Source organism: Schistocerca cancellata, chromosome 1, assembly GCF_023864275.1.
Source record: "Schistocerca cancellata isolate TAMUIC-IGC-003103 chromosome 1, iqSchCanc2.1, whole genome shotgun sequence".
Classification (NCBI taxonomy): domain Eukaryota; kingdom Metazoa; phylum Arthropoda; class Insecta; order Orthoptera; family Acrididae; genus Schistocerca; species Schistocerca cancellata.
In genome coordinates, this window is record NC_064626.1 from 328999785 (window position 1) to 329019575 (window position 19791).

The 19791-nt window shown below is 42.8% G+C and overlaps 1 protein-coding gene across 2 annotated transcripts in view; it reads left to right on the plus strand.

The window, feature by feature from the left end:
- The window catches only part of LOC126161289 (uncharacterized), a 121324-nt gene that overhangs the window by 56033 nt on the left and 45500 nt on the right, over positions 1-19791 (plus strand). For both annotated transcript variants that reach the window (XM_049917031.1, XM_049917040.1), the window contains exon 3: positions 12770-12856. In XM_049917031.1, coding sequence (XP_049772988.1) covers positions 12770-12856 — 87 coding nt within the window. The remainder of the gene's footprint in view (positions 1-12769; positions 12857-19791) is intronic.

Here is a 19791-nt window from a genome sequence, read left to right on the forward strand (position 1 = left end):
TTCAACCACTACCACCGTCATACCTTAGCAAAAGATCTTGCTGAAAACCCAAGGAAATTCTGGTATTACGTAAAATCGGTAAGCGGGTCGAAGGCTTCCATCCAGTCACTCACTGATCAGTCTGGCCTGGCAACGGAAGACAGCAAAACGAAAGCTGACATTTTAAATTTAGCATTTGAGAAATCTTTCACGCAGGAGGATCGTACAAACACACCGCCGTTTGAGTCTCGTACAGATTCCCGTATGGAGGACATAGTGATAGACATCCCTTGGGTTGTGAACCAGCTGAATGGGTTGAAAATAAATAAATCGCCAGGTCTTGAAGGGATTCCAATTCGGTTTTACAGAGAGTACTCTACTGCATTGGCTCCTTACTTAGCTTGCATTTATCGCGAATCTCTTGCCCAACGTAAAGTCCCTAGCGACTGGAAAAAAGCACAGGTGACGCCTGTATATAAGAAGGGTAGAAGGACGGATCCTCAAAATTACAGACCAATATCCTTAACATCGATTTGTTGCAGGATTCTCGAAAGTATTCTCCGAATATAATGAATTTCCTTGAGACAAAGAAGCTGCTGTCCATGCATCAGCACGGTTTAGAAAGCGTCGCTCCTGCGAAACGCAACTCGCCCTTATTTCACATGATATCTAGCGAACCATGGATGAAGGGTATCAGACGGATGCCATATTCCTTGACTTCCGGAAAGCGCTTGACTCGGTGCCCCAATGCAGACTCTTAACAAGGTACGAACATATGGGATTGGTTCCCAAATATGTGAGTGGCTCGAAGACTTCTTAAGTGATAGAACGCAGTACGTTGTCCTCGATGGTGAGTGTTCATCGGAGGTGAGGGTATCATCTCGAGTTCCCCAGTGAAGTGTGGTATGTCCGCTGTTGTTTTCTATCTACATAAATGATCTTTTGGATAGGGTGGATAGCAATGTGCGGCTGTTTGCTGATGATGCTGGGGTGTACGGGAAGGTGTCGTTGTTGAGTGACTGTAGGCGGATACAAGATGACTTGGACAAGATTTTTGATTGGTATAAAGAATGGCAGCTAACTCTAAATATAGATAAATGTAAATTAATGCAGATGAATAGGAAAAAGAATCCCGTAATGTTTGAATTCTCCATTAGTAGTGTAGCGCTTGACACATTTAAATATTTGGACGTAACGTTGCAGAGCGATATGAATTGGGACAGGCATGTAATGGCAGTTGTGGGGAAGGCGGATAGTCGTCTTCGGTTCATTGGTAGAATTTTGGGAAGATGTGATTTATCTGTAAAGGAGACCGCTTATAAAACTCTAATACGACCTATTCTTGAGTACTGCTCGAGCGTTTGGGATCCTTATCAGATCGGATTGAGGGAGGACATAGAAACAATTCAGAGACGGGCTGCTAGACTGGTTACTGGTAGGTTTGATCATCACGCGAGTGTTACGGAAATGCTTCAGGAACTCGGGTGGGAGTCTCTGGAGGAAAGGAGGCGTTTTTTTCGTGAATCGCTACTGAGGAAATTTAGAGAACCAGCATTTGAGGCTGACTGAAGTACAATTTTACTGCCGCCAACTTATATTTCGCGGAAAGACCACAAAGATAAGACAAGAGAGATTAGGGCTCGTACAGAGGCATATAGGCATTCGTTTTTCCCTCGTTCTGTTTGGGAGTGGAACAGGGAGAGAAGATGCTAGTTGCGGTACGAGGTACCCTCCGCCACGCAACGTATGGTGGATTGCGGAGTATGTATGTAGATGTAGATGTAGTTGAAACCATGCAAAAGTTGTCAACAGCTCACGAAATACGAACAAGACACACAAGAATTTTGGGAACAAAGAACATATTTACCAGTGTAACTACAATTAAAAATTGCGATTGCTGCTGCAGTCAGACACCGATCAATGTACAAGTAATGTCTCCTCGTGACGGCTGTGGTTATGGAACGAATTTCAGTATCTATAGCGCACATAATTTTCCACGTAAAAGTCTCTCTCATCCCCTCGCAGTTATCGATGCGCTGAATCTATGCATTCCTCATGATAGGACACACACTCATTTTCTCCGCTCATTCCACAACATTAGCCACAATAACATTACACTGTAATACATACGCAGTTTATAGAAATACTGCCCTTATCTTTTATATCTGTACAGCTCCCAAAAAAGTTATGGTAAACCTACACTCACACTAGCTATACTCAGTCCTAGGAAATTATCTGACAAAGTCTTCGAATGAGAGCTTCAGGAAGCTGCTGCATCCTGTCAAGATTCTCTCAAACAAATGTTACGAAGGACAGGCGTCCGGAACTATGTGATAATGGATACCGCACACGCGGACATAATGCTTCGAAACACATAACCGAAGTGGGTTGGTGTACTGTAATCAACATCACTATCAATAGAGCAACAACGGAAATGCGAGGGTATGCTTAGGGGTACCGATGAGGGGACATATTATTACAACCATATTGCCCGTCCTGTTTGTATACTATAGCAGGTCCAGTTGAACATTTGCATTGCTATATTGTGCAGCTGTTTTTACATCATTCGTATAGCTATTGGCTGTCAGACACTTGTACATATACCGCGAAGATAGACAGCATATGCGCCATATGCACCATAGGTATACTCCTAACTGCACTAGACATTTCCCACGAGGTCGGGTGGTTATCCACTCCCGACGCATGACTAGAGTGCCCTCAATGGACTGAAATCACTCTCAGAACTGTTGTCCAAAGGCTGGGTCGGTTTCCTTCGACACAAAGACGTTACTGTTTCTGGTCCTGACCTGCTTGCTTGCTTTTCTGTGCCTATCTCCAGACTCTGAAGATTACAGGAACACATGTATTTTCACATGGTTTGCCAGAATATTATACCATTCATGCCATACTTCTAGATATCACGCACATATCAGTATCCTAACAGATCGCTCGTGCAACATGATTCTGAAAACATAGACTGTGAATTACTGCTCTACAAACCCGAAACTTTAGGAAGGTGGAGCGTGCCGTAAACCACTGAGTAACTAGAAACTTACCCCGTCTGTGAAGACCTTTACGTGAAAAAAATTGAAAAAGGGAAATAGAGCGATATATCCACTCATGAGTACCGATGTCGGTGATGTAAAAGATTGCAAATCATCCCTATAAGAGACAAAGTCAACTGAGGTGTTCTGATGTCTAGAGAACTAGCAAACGTGTCTTCCACCTGCTAGATCCACACACCACAATCAATGTTCTCTCAACTAAATAAAGGCGCCAAATGTACAGAAGCCGTCAACTGAACAATTTACATGGGAGGGAGTAACGGTCCAGCGCAAGAACACGTCCATATTGAATCTTCTCAAATTTCCATGCGATCACGAAAGCTCTCCAACATATACTAAGTTTTAGTTCGCTATTCGGCCGTCTAGAGAACAACAAAGTTAAGTCAGCTACATTCCTACACCCCAACAGGCCTATCAATTCAGACAGCTCCTACCATTAGCTGGAAATGTGAATTATTCATGCCACAGGTCACTGGCGCTGCACACCAAGCACGCATAGACAGAGTTGTAAGAAAAAAAAAGGAAAAACGGCCTCATATATATTTTTTTACTGTACATACAACTAAATGTTACGATTTCGGTGTCAGTTGAACGACATTCGACAAAGAGCAAAGTATCAGAAAAACACCCTGCTGACGGCTGTCACTATGGAACTAGAAACATCGGTACCATTCTTATGACTTGACATACTCTTCTCTTTGCTACAGGTATCACACTACTCCACGTGAAATCCATACCTTTATTACGACTGGACATAGTCATTTTCTTTGCGCATGTCGGAACACAAACATATAGTTTATAAAACTCTTTCTCAAGGCGAACCTATCGCATACCCCATACTACTAAGTACACTCCTGGAAATGGAAAAAAGAACACATTGACACCGGTGTGTCAGACCCACCATACTTGCTCCGGACACTGCGAGAGGGCTGTACAAGCAATGATCACACGCACGGCACAGCGGACACACCAGGAACCGCGGTGTTGGCCGTCGAATGGCGCTAGCTGCGCAGCATTTGTGCACCGCCGCCGTCAGTGTCAGCCAGTTTGCCGTGGCATACGGAGCTCCATCGCAGTCTTTAACACTGGTAGCATGCCGCGACAGCTTGGACGTGAACCGTATTGCAGTTGACGGACTTTGAGCGAGGGCGTATAGTGGGCATGCGGGAGGCCGGGTGGACGTACCGCCGAATCGCTCAACACGTGGGGCATGAGGTCTCCACAGTACATCGATGTTGTCGCCAGTGGTCGGCGGAAGGTGCACGTGCCCGTCGGCCTGGGACCGGACCGCAGCGACGCACGGATGCACGACAAGACCGTAGGATCCTACGCAGTGCCGTAGGGGACCGCACCGCCACTTCCCAGCAAATTAGGGACACTGTTGCTCCTGGGGTATCGGCGAGGACCATTCGCAACCGTCTCCATGAAGCTGGGCTACGGTCCCGCACACCGTTAGGCCGTCTTCCGCTCACGCCCCAACATCGTGCAACCCGCCTCCAGTGGTGTCGCGACAGGCGTGAATGGAGGGACGAATGGAGTCGTGTCGTCTTCAGCGATGAGAGTCGCTTCTGCCTTGGTGCCAATGATGGTCGTATGCGTGTTTGGCGCCGTGCAGGTGAGCGCCACAATCAGGACTGCATACGACCGAGGCACACAGGGCCAACACCCGGCATCATGGTGTGGGGAGCGATCTCCTACACTGGCCGTACGCCACTGGTGATCGTCGAGGGGACACTGAATAGTGCACGGTACATCCAAACCGTCATCGAACCCATCGTTCTACCATTCCTAGACCGGCAAGGGAACTTGCTGTTCCAACAGGACAATGCACGTCCGCATGTATCCCGTGCCACCCAACGTGCTCTAGAAGGTGTAAGTCAACTACCCTGGCCAGCAAGATCTCCGGATCTGTCCCCAATTGAGCATGTTTGGGACTGGATGAAGCGTCGTCTCACGCGGTCTGCACGTCCAGCACGAACGCTGGTGCAACTGAGGCGCCAGGTGGAAATGGCATGGCAAGCCGTTCCACAGGACTACATCCAGCATCTCCATGGGAGAATAGCAGCCTGCATTGCTGCGAAAGGTGGATATACACTGTACTAGTGCCGACATTGTGCATGCTCTGTTGCCTGTGTCTATGTGCCTGTGGTTCTGTCAGTGTGATCATGTGATGTATCTGACCCCAGGAATGTGTCAATAAAGTTTCCCCTTCCTGGGACAATGAATTCACGGTGTTCTTATTTCAATTTCCAGGAGTGTATAATACTTCATCAATAAAGGTTTGCTGGCTATACGAAATTATGCTGACCTAAAACCAGCGATAGGTGGACATATCTCTTAAGTTTTTCATGCGAGTGCTACCACCACGTCTTAGAGAGGCGTAATCATCTTACAGACCACTACATGTTATTAAAAAATACTACCATATTACCATCACAAGCGGTGTTGGTTCTATAGGTGCACTCAAGTATCCATGTTAAAAGCTAGATCAGCTTTATGAATCTACATATGACATTACCTACGAATGAAAGTTGTTTTTCCAGCCAAATACCGTGACACTGAATATAGACGGTGATCGCCGGAGTGTATGTTGTCACACCAGCAGTGCGGTTGCACGTCGCCGACGGTGCACCCTCGTAACAAAATTACCTGTAGGAGAATGATCGTATCTTGCGAACTATACTGTAAGTCGCAGGAGACGCTCTCTGTGTTCCTGTCTCATTGTTTGAACCATTATTTTTTTCTGCTCTAACACGCTTTCTACACTGACAAACATTTTACTTTTTCGCCACGACTTCGAGGTCTGTGTCAGGTTCTATGCTGGCATTAACATGCTCTGATCCATGGCCATCCGACAGTGTAAATCATGTCGCTACTGCTGCTATCATAACAAATCACACACAATGGACGATTTTAAATAAAAGTCAATTACAACGTAAGGAAATTGGAAGAGTTTTGCAGCATTGTGGAGAGTTTACAAACCACAGTCCCACGGTGATACACGAGCTCTACGTTTAAACTCATCTGTCACAGTGACGGAATAGCTGTTGGCTCTGCATTCCATTTCGACTGATTCCTCATACTGCTGCCATGTACGCGATCACTGTTTCGGTGCTAGCCATCCTCAGAAGGTGTTGCCCCTCCACAAAACTCTTTCTCCAACTTAAATAAGCGTTGTCAGTCAATCATTATGTGGTAACCAACAGCGCGCCAGTGGACGGATGGGATGGAAAAGACACCGCCGATGTACTGAAATAATAAGCATCACAGTTGATAGTGTGAACAATGTTAGCAATTTTACAGTAATTTCAACATCGACCAATGATGTGACAGCATGTTTCCCAATTTCAGTATCATAGCAAAACCATCCTTTCTCCACTTTGCGAGTATCATTGCGAATGTGGATAGATGACTGTGCAGTACGTCTATTCATTGTTAATTCTCGAACACATACATCATCAAACTACATCAGACAGCGCTCCACATATTTCTAACACCTCGAGCATAGTGCTTAATTCACGATCTATGCTGATGGGAGTCACAGAGCATTCTCATAGTCTTGGGAAAAAATTAGAGGCTAAAAGACCCCCCCCCCTCAAACGGTCATTGACCTACATTCCCAGCAGCACCGTTACCGATTTAATCTGCAACCGATCAGAAGCAGACCGCTACATTCCACGTCTCGTGAATGAATGGAGCTAGCTGAGTCCTCGCCCATCCAAGTGCACAAGATTTCTCGAGATGCGCCCATCTGCAGGAGGTTAGTAGTCCTTATCGATGTACAGTAACAGATTTGAAAGTGTTGTGATGTAATAGCAGACGGTTAAGAAGAACAAAGAGAGGGTGACTTTTATGTGCCGTGGAGCTCCAGACGGATGGAGTTCGAAGCATTTTTCCGTGATTCTACAAAGCTATCAATTTTAAAGTCTTATTCCAGAGTCTAGGATCAGTACCAGGAACGTATTGGTAAGAGAGAACATTAGCACACGCACTCCTAGGGCCAGAACGTTCCGCACTTAAAATGGGCTATAATGTTAATCGCTCGAGTTTCAGACCTATCAGTCGTATGGAAGGTAGCGCTGCTAATATTCAAATGTAACAAATGTATTTCAAGCCCATTACGTACACCCTTCTCTACGATAAACTATGTTATCGAACCGTAAAACGAAAAAACTACTTCCTTAAAACATCGGCTCTGTGTGATACTAGCACAATAGAGCTTTCCAGAGATGTATAGTGACCACTGTTCAGATCCCATCACGGTTCAGAATTTATAGCATGTGCCAGACGCTATATCCATTAGAAGCCTATCCCCTTATCACAATCGAAAGAAAAATGGATAAACACTGGAGATATCTCTATTTTTCACTGAACATACGCGGTCCAGTCACATTGACTAGGCCACCGTCTATCTTAGACGGCTGATTTGTAAACTGTGAGTTATCCGCTTTTTTCACTGAGGTCTTCAATTGCTTTAGCGACGGCACTGCTTGCAGTTGTGCTTAGGCCACTCAGTACTTCTCCCTAAGTAATGTTCATAAAGCTTTTTCATTAAGTGACACTATACTGCAGCCCATAAATTGGGTGCCCAACACATCCAAAAAGGCTTACTGCTTACACTGTCATCACGTCGTCAACGTAACACTTCTTTAAGTGAACGTTTCTTGCAATCACTTGGCGCCCAACCTATGTTACAGTCTACTTCAGTCTTTCTACTCATTTTCTCTTTCGCCACAGTTTTCTATTAATACTCAGACTACTTGTCTGAATTTACGTAATGCAAGGTACATTACGTTGCCTGGGTGTCTACTCGCAACACGTATAAAACCGTTTTTAGTCATTACAATAAAGTTATTTCGTAATATTACAACTGATCGTCATTCACAAAAAATAAATGGAGATATTTACGTTCTTTATTAGAGAACGACCTTCAAAAATATGAAAGAGATAATCGTAGAGTGATATTCTGTGTTGCAGTGTTATACTGTCATCTATATAATCTTCTTGTCAGTGTTTTCCATTTAATGGTTTCTCTGCCGATTTTGCTGTTGACCAGTTCCCTTTTAATCATCAGTACAGTCCACTCCACTTCAACATACTTCTGTAACAGGTCATTTCTACTGCTCCTGTTCTTTCCACTCTCCGTGACACATTTCCATCAATTCTGTGCACCTGACGTGTATTCTCAGAAACTTTGTTTTAAAATTAAGACGTAAGTTTGACCAGTGGAAATATGCTCCTACCTGAGCACAAAAAATTGCGAATATCTTCCTGTTTATTTAAGAGGCTGACTGGGAAGTAGTGTACCAGCTGCCTCGTTCTACGTTCCTCAAGATCTTTGAAATGTTTCCCCAAAATTTTGGCATGTGAACGTATTCAAAAAAGCGCCTTTTTTAACGTGCAGCTCACATCAAACTGGCACTAGGTCCCCTAAGCGTAACTCACTCACACCCATTGATCCATTGCTGTGAGTCGCTAATGTCCAATCCCAACTGCCCTTTCTCGCTCACTTATTCAGCCCAACTCTTTGTCCTTATCTCTTTGGTTTTCCTGTCATTCTCTCTTGTGCACAGCCACAGGCCCCCTCATCCTATTCTACGGCCACAGTCTCTTCTCACTGTAATTAGCTTCATGGGGTAGCCGCGCGTTCTGAGGCGCGGTCCATGTGGCTCCGAGTCCTCCCTCGGGCATGAGTGTGTGTGTTGTCCATAGCGTAAGTTAGTTTAAGGTAGATTAAGTAGTGTGTAAGCTTAGGGATCGATGATATAATCAGTTTGGTCCCATAAGATCTTCCCACAAATTTTTTTCTCTGTCATTGTTTTCCTCTTGCTCTCTCTTAATGCTAATATCTCATTCCTTCCTTCCTACTGTTGCTGTCTCTTCTCACTATCTCTATCTTCCCTGTCATATACTCTGTCGCTCATTATCACTGGCACTTCCACTTCTACTTTCTTCCCCCGCCTCCCATCCCCCCCCCCCCCCACTCCCGCAATTACACTGTCTCCTTCACTCTTTTCCTTTTACTGTTCTGTCACTGTCAACTATATTTCAGTGCCACTGTGACCCTCTCTTTCTCCCATACTGCCATTGTGTCCCTCACTGCTTCTATAACAACTTAACCACTGTCTGCTGTGCCACGCAGAGTGGACGCGCTATTAGAGGCGCCTTGTCACTAATTGTGCGGCTTCTCCCGCCGGATATTCGAGTCCTCCCTCGGGAATGGGTGTGTGTGTTGTTCTTAGCATAAGCTAGTTTAAGTAGTGTGTAAGTCTAGGGACCGATGACCTCAGCAGTTTGGTCCCTTAGGAATTCACACACATTTCAACTGTCTGCTGTCTTCCAGTATGCTGTCTTCCGTCTATTTGCCATGCAACTGTCTTTTTCTCTCTCAGCACAAAAAGGAGGGAATATGTGTGCATTCTAAAATCTATGGAAAAATGTTTAAAGGTGATGAGGAGGGTAGAATGACGCAGCTGGTACTCCACTTTTCAGTCAGAGCTGCTTTTAAATAAACAAGAACGTATTCGCATTTTTTGCGCTCCAGTAGGAAAATTTTTCACTGGTTCCTTTCTTTTCCGTGCTGCAGCAGGTCATGCAACTATATGAAAAGAAATGTATTGGTCAGTAAAATTTAGATAGCTTACTTACGTGATGATGATGATGATGTTTGGTTTGTGGGGCGCTCAACTGCGCGGTTATCAGCGCCCGTACAATTTCCCAACCTTTGCTCAGTCCAATTTCGCCACTTTCCTGGATGATGATGAAATGATGAGGACAACACAAACACCCAGTCATCTCGAGGCAGGTTAAAATCCCTGACCCCGCCGGGAATCGAACCCGGGACCCCGTGCTCGGGAAGCGAGAACGCTACCGCGAGACCACGAGCGGCGGACAGCTTACTGACGTGAAACTAAAATAACGGAAAACTAATTTTACACCTGTGACCGGATTTCAGATGCAAAAACACTTTGCGTGTGCTTCAGTATTTTAACATTGTGTTCTCCCATAACAAAGAAGACACTTTATAGCATATTTCTTCGTCCTACAGCACTTTATGAACTACATTTTCACCTCGTTGGAGGAGGGGGGGGGGGGGGGTTGGGGTTGTTTGAGGAAGGAGACTAGACAGCGAGGTCATCGAGGAAGGAAGTCGGCCGTGCCCTTTCAGAGGAACCATCCCGGAATTTGCTGGCGTGATTTAGGGAAATCACGGAAAACCTAAATCAGGATAGCCGGACGCGGGATTGAACCGTCGCCCTCCCGAATGCGAGTCCAGTGTGCTAACCACTACGCCACCTCGCTCGGTCTCACCTCGTGGAATTTTACGAGAGTATTTCATGTGTACTATTAGGATACCTATGAACGACTGTATGGCGAAAACGGATAAAGATAGGAGGAAAATTTTCACGATTGTTTGAGATATATGCTACGAATACACTGTATATTTTTCCAAAATTAAATTCTCTACAACTTCTGTTGAAAATCTTGTGCCATTGTCTGGAATTTAAAAACAAATTGGGCCAAGCAGTTAATAAATTAAAAATTTTACGAAATTATTTCTTTGCTTCTCTGGATGTTCTGGAAAACTACTGAAAGCTTCAGCCATCTGCTGTGCATAGCTGTCTTGGAATCTTAGGCTGCGTTTTAGTCCGATGGTGACAACGAAAATATAATACGAATCCCTTTTTTCGATTAATCGCCCATGAGCTAATGGTGCATCCATAAGTCCCATGAAACCTACCGTAGATCACATCAAATACAAAAAGAACTAATCGATTTGCATCGTTTGCCTAAGCACGAGGAAATGTGTAACGTTCATACCTTTACTGTGTACTGTAGGATAGTGACATTAAGACGATCCTTCTGCTGCGTATACAAATAATCCATAACTAAAGGGCTGTCCAAAACACGTGACAATACCTTTTTATCACTAGTAGAAACCGAGACCTGTGTTTCGAAAAAAACTTTTCTATGCGCGGCGTTTTGGAATATTGTACGAATGCTGTCGCGTGCACACCTATCACAGTAGCTTATTTTTTAGCAAGAAATGTTTCTTATATCAGTCTTTATCACGTGTTGCTTCTCTTCGTCTACTTTGTGGTCCCCATTTTTGATGTCAAGATTACGACTGATTTCATTCCTTATGATCCTTATTTTGTTATCATTGTCGTATTGTCGTACTTAGTCTGTGTTTATTATGCCATTCCTTTCATTAAGTTCATAACCTTTCCCCTAAATTTCGCTCCGACTCCTGTACCTTTCTTTTATTCCCGACAGTGCTTCTTCGATCCACAGATTGAGTAATAGAGTGGAGAGGCCACCTTAATCCGATTTTAATACAAACAATGGTTACTTGGTCTTCCATTCTTATGTTTCCTCTCTCGGTTGTATTAATTTCAAACGTCTTCCATTATTTTAAGTTGTCGAATGCTTTTTTGAGGACGACAAATTGCGTGAAGGTCTCTTGATTTTTTTGTTTAGCTTTTGTTAGCGCCCACAGTGCTGGAACTGGCACTATGGTGCCTCTATCTTCCGTAATCCAAACTAATCACCTCGCCTCGTAACACATTCTCAACTTTCTTTTTTTTAGGTGATTTTAGCCCGTTGAACACCTCACGTTTTATCCCTACACCTTTATTACCACGACGTCTTTAGATTACGTCCCCTCAGCCCCCCCCCCCCCCATGCTAACTATTGGCTTTGGGAATAGTTTTTAAGAGTTCCTCCTGTTGTCATAGGTAGCTTCATGAATGTTTCTTTCCTAGCATAAGCAACCGTGTGCGGTTATTTTTAAGCTTCATCTCCTATTTAGCTCGTCACTTATTCTATCCATTCTATTTTTTGATATACGTTGATCCACGGTTGGGAATATAAGGGCTATTTAGCCACGACCCATGTATAAACTTTCACGTATTCGCATGCGCATGCGCATTCAAGTAACTTCCCTTGTCTTGCGCATGTGCATAGGTAGCGGGTCGGGCGTGTAAGTGAGCGATCATTTGTAGCTACAGTTTATGGCGGGTCATGGCCCATCGAACATAGGCCGGTGTGAGGTGGAGGTTACACCATTAAGTGACGGTTTAGACATTGTACATATGTACTGTTTGTGTTTCCCTTTTTTTCGTTTATAAATGTATATCTATGGTGTTCTTTTAATCATTGACAAAGGTCTTCTTAGGCACTTTTGAGTTTTATTGTTCTGAAGAAGGTGTAGTTATCTACGCCGAAATCTAGGTTAACACTAGGTACTTTTTTCGCAATCGAGGCGGGTTTCTAGTGTTTTAATATATTAACCAACGATTGCTGACGCGCTGCGATGTTGAAGGTTCTTTATTTCATCACCCCTTTATAGTTTTAACAACATTACAATAGAAGCTGAACTCCATCTCAGAATATTGCTTACCAATTAAAGATCCGTATTCAGGCATGTAACATGTGAAAGAAACAGTATCATTCTAAATCAATTACCAGAGTCGGAAGTATGTGAACGAACTTTTGGGCAACCTGTAGCAGCTCGGACGGCCTTTCGTAATCTAGTGGCGCAAGAATGCGTTGAGATGCATTGAATGTCTCCAGAAGGATTCATGGCTCACGTTAGGTCATATACATGTGGTTAGTAGAATGAAGACCATTTCTTCAGTCAAGTGAACTAGGCAACATTGTTAACAACAGTAACGTTTCAGACTATTGAGCGGTGATTCTGATGCGTAGCTCGTCTGTTGCAGTGTGTCTGCTCTAATGTGAACTGCCAACAGCCCTGCAACAACGCATGCTGTTCGATGTGCTGTCGGCCGCCGGTGGAACAATCTCAGGTACGTCCATCGAACCAATGGATACATTCCAAAATTAAACTATGTTTCTTCTTACGTATGTAGTTAATAACAGTGTGGGCACATATAGTACGCACTATTCACCTCATTCAAATTAAGTTCCAGGTAGGTACTAAGTAGAGTATTACATTGTTCCTTACCTTCCTTACCTCAGGATAGTGACATGTTGTGACCTGGACTCCACGAGAAGCCGAAAGTACTTACAAGGGAACCTCCCCATCGCACTCCCCCTCAGATTTAGTTATAAGTTGGCACAGTGGATAGGCCTCGAAAAATTGAACGCAGATCAATCGAGAAAACAGGATGAAGTTGTATGGAACTATGAAAAAAATAAGCAAACTATACAAACTGAGTAGTCTATGCTCAAGATAGGCAACATCAAGGACACTGCGAGCTTAGGAGCGCCGCGGTCCCGTGGTTAGCGTGAGCAGCTGCGGAACGAGAGGTCCTTGGTTAAAGTCTACCCTCGAGTGAAAATTTTACTTTCTTTATTTTCGCAAAGTTATTATCTGTCCGTTCGTTCATTGATGTCTCTGTTCACTGCAATAAGTTTAGTGTCTGTGTTTTGCGACTGCACCGCAAAACCGTGCGATTAGTAGACGAAAGGACGTGCCTGTCCAATGGGAACCGAAAACATTTGATCACAAGGTCATAGGTCAACCGATTCCTCCACAGGAAAACACGTCTGATATATTCAATACGACACTGGTGACGGCGTGTGCGTTACATGACAGGAATGTGTTGTCGACCCACCTAACTTGTACATTTGGCGAATGGGTAAAAAGATTTTTCTACCTTGCCCGATTTAGGTTTCCTTGTGGATGTGATAATCACTCCCAAAAAAGTGATGAAAACATAAGAGTTTGTCACATAAACTGCAACAAATGAATGCAACAGTTTCACAGTCGCACAGTTTTCCCTGTGCTCTGTCAAAACATATGTTTTTAACGTTTTCAAATTTTTCCGTGTGTAGACCGTTAAATCCTGCATATGTCCAAGCAAATCTGAACATGTCCTGGAATTTTGGTGAGCGAAGTTGATTATGTGTGAATGCCTGAACTTTGATAACTGTCTGAAAACAAAAAATTGAACTTTTCACTCGAGGGAAGACTTGGACCAAGGACCTCTCGTTCCGCAGCTACCCACGCTAACCACGGGACCACGGCGCTTCTGAGCTTGCACTATCCTTGATGTTATCTATCTTGCGCAGGGACTACTCAGTTTGTATATTTTGCTTATTTTTTCATAGTTCCACACAACTTCTTCCTGTTTTCTCGATTGATCTGTGTTCAGTTTTTCGAGGCCTATCCACTGTGCCAACTTATAACTAAATCTGAGGGGGGTGCGATGGGGAGGTTCCCTTGTCAGGAGTCATTGCGATCCACGACCGCAAGACGCTCAACCGTCGTCCACTGCTCACGGAGATTTGGTATGACTCGATATCTTGGTCGATAACATCACAAATACTAACGAATCTGGAAAATGCTGTACCATGAGGTAACAGTCCAAAATGTATAAAATTTTGTTAACTGTTCCTAACAGACATTAAATGATTAAACTTTTATTCCATTGGAACTCAATATCTGTTTGAGGTGTGACCCTCACAGACACGATACTCTTGTATTCGTTGAGGCATGGAAATAACCAGCCTCTATGTCTAATCTCTAAAAATTTTTTGCAATACCTGAAACACAGGCTGTGTCCATTCAAGGAAATTGCTGGATAGAGACTGACATGAAGAGCTACGTCTTCTCACAACATCCCAGACATGCTCTATGACTGACAAATCACATTACCAATCAGTCTAGTCAATGATCTGTAAATTACTAACGTTATTTGTAGTATGCACTGCAGTGTGGTCTTTGTTTTATCCATTTTTATTTTTTAAGTCATCATCCTCCTGAATGGTATGTTGCGTTCCGCCACGAATTCCTCTCCTGCGCCAACGTCTTCATCTCAGTGCAGCACCTGCAAACTACAGCCTCAAATATTTAGTGTATATATCCCAACCCCTGTCTTCGCTGCAGCTTTTACCCTCTACAGCTCCCTCTAGTAATACGGAACTTATTCTCTGACGTCTTAACAGATGTTTTACCGTCCTACCTCTTCTTCTCGTCAGTTTTTTCTTCACTTTACGTTATCAGGCGACATTATTTTCAACATTATTTTGTAGCGCCACATCTCAAATGCTTCCATTCTCTTCTATTCCGATTTCCCCTCAGTCCTTGCTACACTACCACACAATGTTGCGCTTCAAACGTACATTCTCTGAAATTTCTTATCAAATAAATACCTATGTTTGATACTAGCAGACCTCTCCTGACCAGGAATGCCCTTTATGTACGCCTTGATCTCATGGGTTATTTTGCTGCCTAGATAGCATAACTGCTCAGCATTATCTACTTCGTGATCAACAATTCTGATGTTCAGTTTCTCGCTGTTCTCATTTCCACTGCTTCTCATTACATTCGTCTTTCTTCGACTTACTTTCAGTCCATATGTTGTGCTCATTCGGCAGTTCATTCCATTCAGCAGCTCCTGTAATTCAGCCTCACTTTCACTAAGAATAGAAGTGTCATCAGCGGATCTTACCATTGACATCCTTTCATCTTGAATAATAATGCCACTCTTGGACCTTTCTTTTGTTTCCGTCATTTCGTGTTGGATATATAGATTGAACAGTAGGGCAGAAAACCACCTTTTTTAATCCGAATACTTTGTTCTTGGTCTCCCACTGTTAGTGTTCTCTGTTGGTTCTTGTACATATTCCATATCACACGTTTTTACCCTTAGCTTATCCCTGTTTTTCCCAGAAATTCACCATTTGACATGATCGAATGCTTTTTCCAGGTCGACAATTCCTATGAAGGTGTCTTGATTTTTTTAGCCTTGTTTCCGTTATCAATCGCAACGTGAGAACTGTCTCTCTGTTGCCTTTAGCTTGCCGAAAGACAAACTTATCGTCATCCAACAGATATTCAATTCTGTATTCTATTCTTCTGTATATTATTATTGTTATCAACTTGGATGCATGAGGTGTTAAGCTGACTGTGCAATAATTCCCGCATTTGTCGGTTCTTGCAGTCTTGGGGATTTTGTGGATAATGTTTATCCGAAAGTCTAACGGTACATCGATAGTCTCATACATTCTACGCAGCAATGTGAATAGTTGTCTTGTGCCACTTCCCCCAGTGATTTTGGAAATTCCAGTGGAATGTTATCAATTATCAATCCCTTCTGCTTTATTTGATTTTAAATCTTCCAAAGCTCCTCTATATTATGAGTCTAATGCTGGTTTATCTTCTTCTTCCCTGTCGACTGCTGTTTCTCTTCCATCACGCCATTAAATAAGTCCTCTCCCTCATAGAGACCCTCAGCGTACTCTTTTCACCTATCGAGTTTCTCCTCTGCATTTATCAGTGGAATTCCCATTCCACTTTCGATGTTCCCATCCTTGTTTTTGATTCGCATAAAGTTTTTTTGACTCTTCTATATGGTGAGTTACTCCTTCCGACATTCATTTCTTCTTCGATTGTTTTCACATTTCCCATATAGGCATTTCGCCTTAGCTTTCCTGCATATCCTAGTTATTTCGTTCTTAAGTGACATTTATTTGTGAATTTCTAAATTTCCCCGCAAATTTTTGTATGTCCTTCTTGCGTTGACCAGCTGAAATGTTTCTTGTGTTGCCCACGGTTTCTGCGCAGTTACCTTTCTTGTATTGTACTTACGTGTTTCTCTCCTTGATTGCTGTTTCTAGAAGTGTCCACTCCTCATTCCCTGAACTACCTACTGTGCTATTCATTATCGCAGTATGTATAGCCTCAGAGAACTTCAAGCGTATCCCTTCATTTCTTGGTACTTTCGTATTCCACATTTTGTGCATTGATACTATCTGACTAGTCCCTTGAACTCCAGCCTACTCTTGATCATTATCAAACGGTGATCTGAGAGATAGGGAACCGAATTTACCATTCTCGCCACATGTCGGTGAGTTTCCAGGGCCCCTTCAACATTTAGCAGATGTCCTGTTGCAACATCCAGTAACTCCTTATACCACGATTCCAGGAGGGTTATGTGCTCCGAGAACAGCTTCATGCCGGCACTTTTCGCAGACCGTATACAGACACGTTGACATCGATCTGCCTGTGAAAGAAAGAATATTTTGTGAATAAAACCTTCTAAGTCGGCAAATAAATTTGTTTATTTATTTTTGCTCTTGTCTAACAAGCTGTTACTTGAACCCTATTAAGTATATGTTTTAATATTGACATTAAACATTGTTTTAAAGTTCAAAGTATGTTTGATATGTGATGATGACAATAACCGAATCGGCCAAGTAAATATATAAATTCATTTAGCGATCTGTGCTATGGTGCCAGTGGCAACTCGAGATCTCAACCCAGTTTCCAGTCATCCGTTGCCGATTGTTCGTGATGGCCTGTAACCTCTTTCCAGGTTTAACCTTTCGTCATCCGAATGTTCATTAGAGCCACTATGCTACGATCTTCTTGTGTTGTACTCCTACACCCACCTCGTCACAATTCATTCTGCACTCAGTGCAGCACAGAAAACGGTCGGTGCGATCTGGCGCTACGGTGCTCCCACGTCCCCCATGCCAATGATCCAACTTTTCTCGAAGAACGATGGATGCTGATAAGGAGCATCTTCACGTCCTTTGAGACTGTGAGAATACTGTGTCGCAGTTCCCAGCTGAAAAGTGTTACTAACATAAGAAGCATCTACTCACTTTATACCTCATTTGTGGGACTAGCTTCTTTCGGTCCTGAAAATACTGATAGTAGGCTTGATGGAATTTTAATCAACATATCCCGCAAGGAAGGTAACTGCAGTGTAAGCAGTAGCATTCGTCGGCTTATCATCTGACGTCGGATGACTCGAGCGATGCATAACGCACTGTTTTGTCCTTGGAGTGTCTCTCATCCGATGCTGACACAGTTCCGGTGCAATGAGATGGTACTATGTCGTACTCAGTATCGTTAGGGACTGCCTGAGACGCCATTTCATCCCAAGAAAGTACCTCCCATGCGAAGGGTTGGAAACTCTACGGGCTAGTGCTAATGCGGAATGTCCGTAAAATGATATTGGGAGCAATAGACTGAAGGAACTCAAGCAATGACTTCAGAGCAGGATGCATGCCCAAGGTATTTTGGCGACCGCACCTTGCTTCAGAAGGTTTTGGTGAATAAACAATGACATGGGCCCTAAAAACACAACTTCTTCTAATACATCTTATTTAGTGACAATAAATTGCAGACTATCAAGATTTAGTCGAAGATCTGTAGAGTTTATATGGTTATCTGAAGTGCGGAGAAACAATAAATGTCAAATAACTTTAAGTAAGGCTATTTGTTTTATTAATATGGAACAGAGCAATAAAAATTCAGGGTCGGTCCTTATGGAAACAAGAAAATTAAAAACAGAGTTTAGATATTGTTGAAAACATAGACAGAATAACAATAGTTGTTTCAAAAACAAACAAAAATATCCAGTGAAAATCACTGAAATATATACATCAACGTTCTCACATTCCGATGTGCGGGTAGAAGGAATTACGTAAATATATAGGAGAGCAGGGCCCACTACAACATGTTAATGTGGATATTCAATTATAAAGTTTCTCAGAAATAAATGATCTTGCTGTGGGTATTTTTGCGTCTGTATATATGGACACATATCATAAATTAGTAGAATTTATTGACGAAAACGACATATTCATTATTAATGCGTTCTTCCACAAGAATACACACAGAAACTTGATTTGAGAAGGATGAAAGAGACCAAATAATTTCATTACTATACTGTCTTATCAAACACTGGAGAAATTATTCAGTATGTGACGTACCTCAACAACTATAAAATTTCAAATGTGCTGGACAGTCAGAAGCAAACAAATTCGCCAGACAGAAATCAGAAACCAGAGATATAAAGCGTCATCAAAGAATAAAGAGGTATCCCAGCTGAAATTAAATACGACATTTTCTAAAATGGATATTATTCAGACGCAGATTAAAGGGGCAGTTATTTGACAAAAGTATGACATATAAAGGGGATCATGATAAATGCTTATGAGTCGTTAGGCCATGTCGTATTCTTCTTCAGACTTATTCAATGATCAACGTTTCGATCCCTTTACTGGCATACTCTTGAGTGTTTAGCTACCTAGGGATGGCGGTGTACTTCTTCTGAAAATTTCAGCAAAGGGATAGATACGTTGATAGTCGAAAAAGTTTGAAAAGGAATATAACGCTGACGGCCACGAAAGCCGTATATATAAACTGTGTGTGTGTCTGTCATGTAGGTATTAAAAGACTGAAAGAAACGAAATGTCAAGAAAATATCAATGAACAGGGGAATTACGAAACAGAAGGCGAATATTTCAAGCAAATGATAGTACTAACCTGATGGACATACAAAAAAATGTCGGAAAAACCTTCGTGAGCATGTCAAAATGTACACCGAGAATTTGCGAGAGAAGTAAGAGAAAAAAATAAAGGAAAGAAATCAAATCGAAAAAGTATATTTAGATAGCGCCACATTTCATCCATTTCATCGTTAAGATGACATGTGACGCTCTAGCTTGCAACGGAATGAAAATCGTACAAGAATTCGAAGACTGGGACAAATGTCTGTATGTCTCACGAGATAACTCATACACAGAATTATTAATGATCATAATGGTATTATGTAAGAAAATTTTATGATTAGATAAAGCTTTTCAACGTCACAAATACATAGCATGCTCCGAACATCTATGAACAGAACAATACTCCTGTGCTCACACGGCGGACAGATTACAATCTTCGTACCCTGTACGGTACCTCGCGAAGGTAATGCACGTGGTGGGTCGTTTGGAATACCTACACAGAAACCTCTCGAAGCCGACGACATGCATT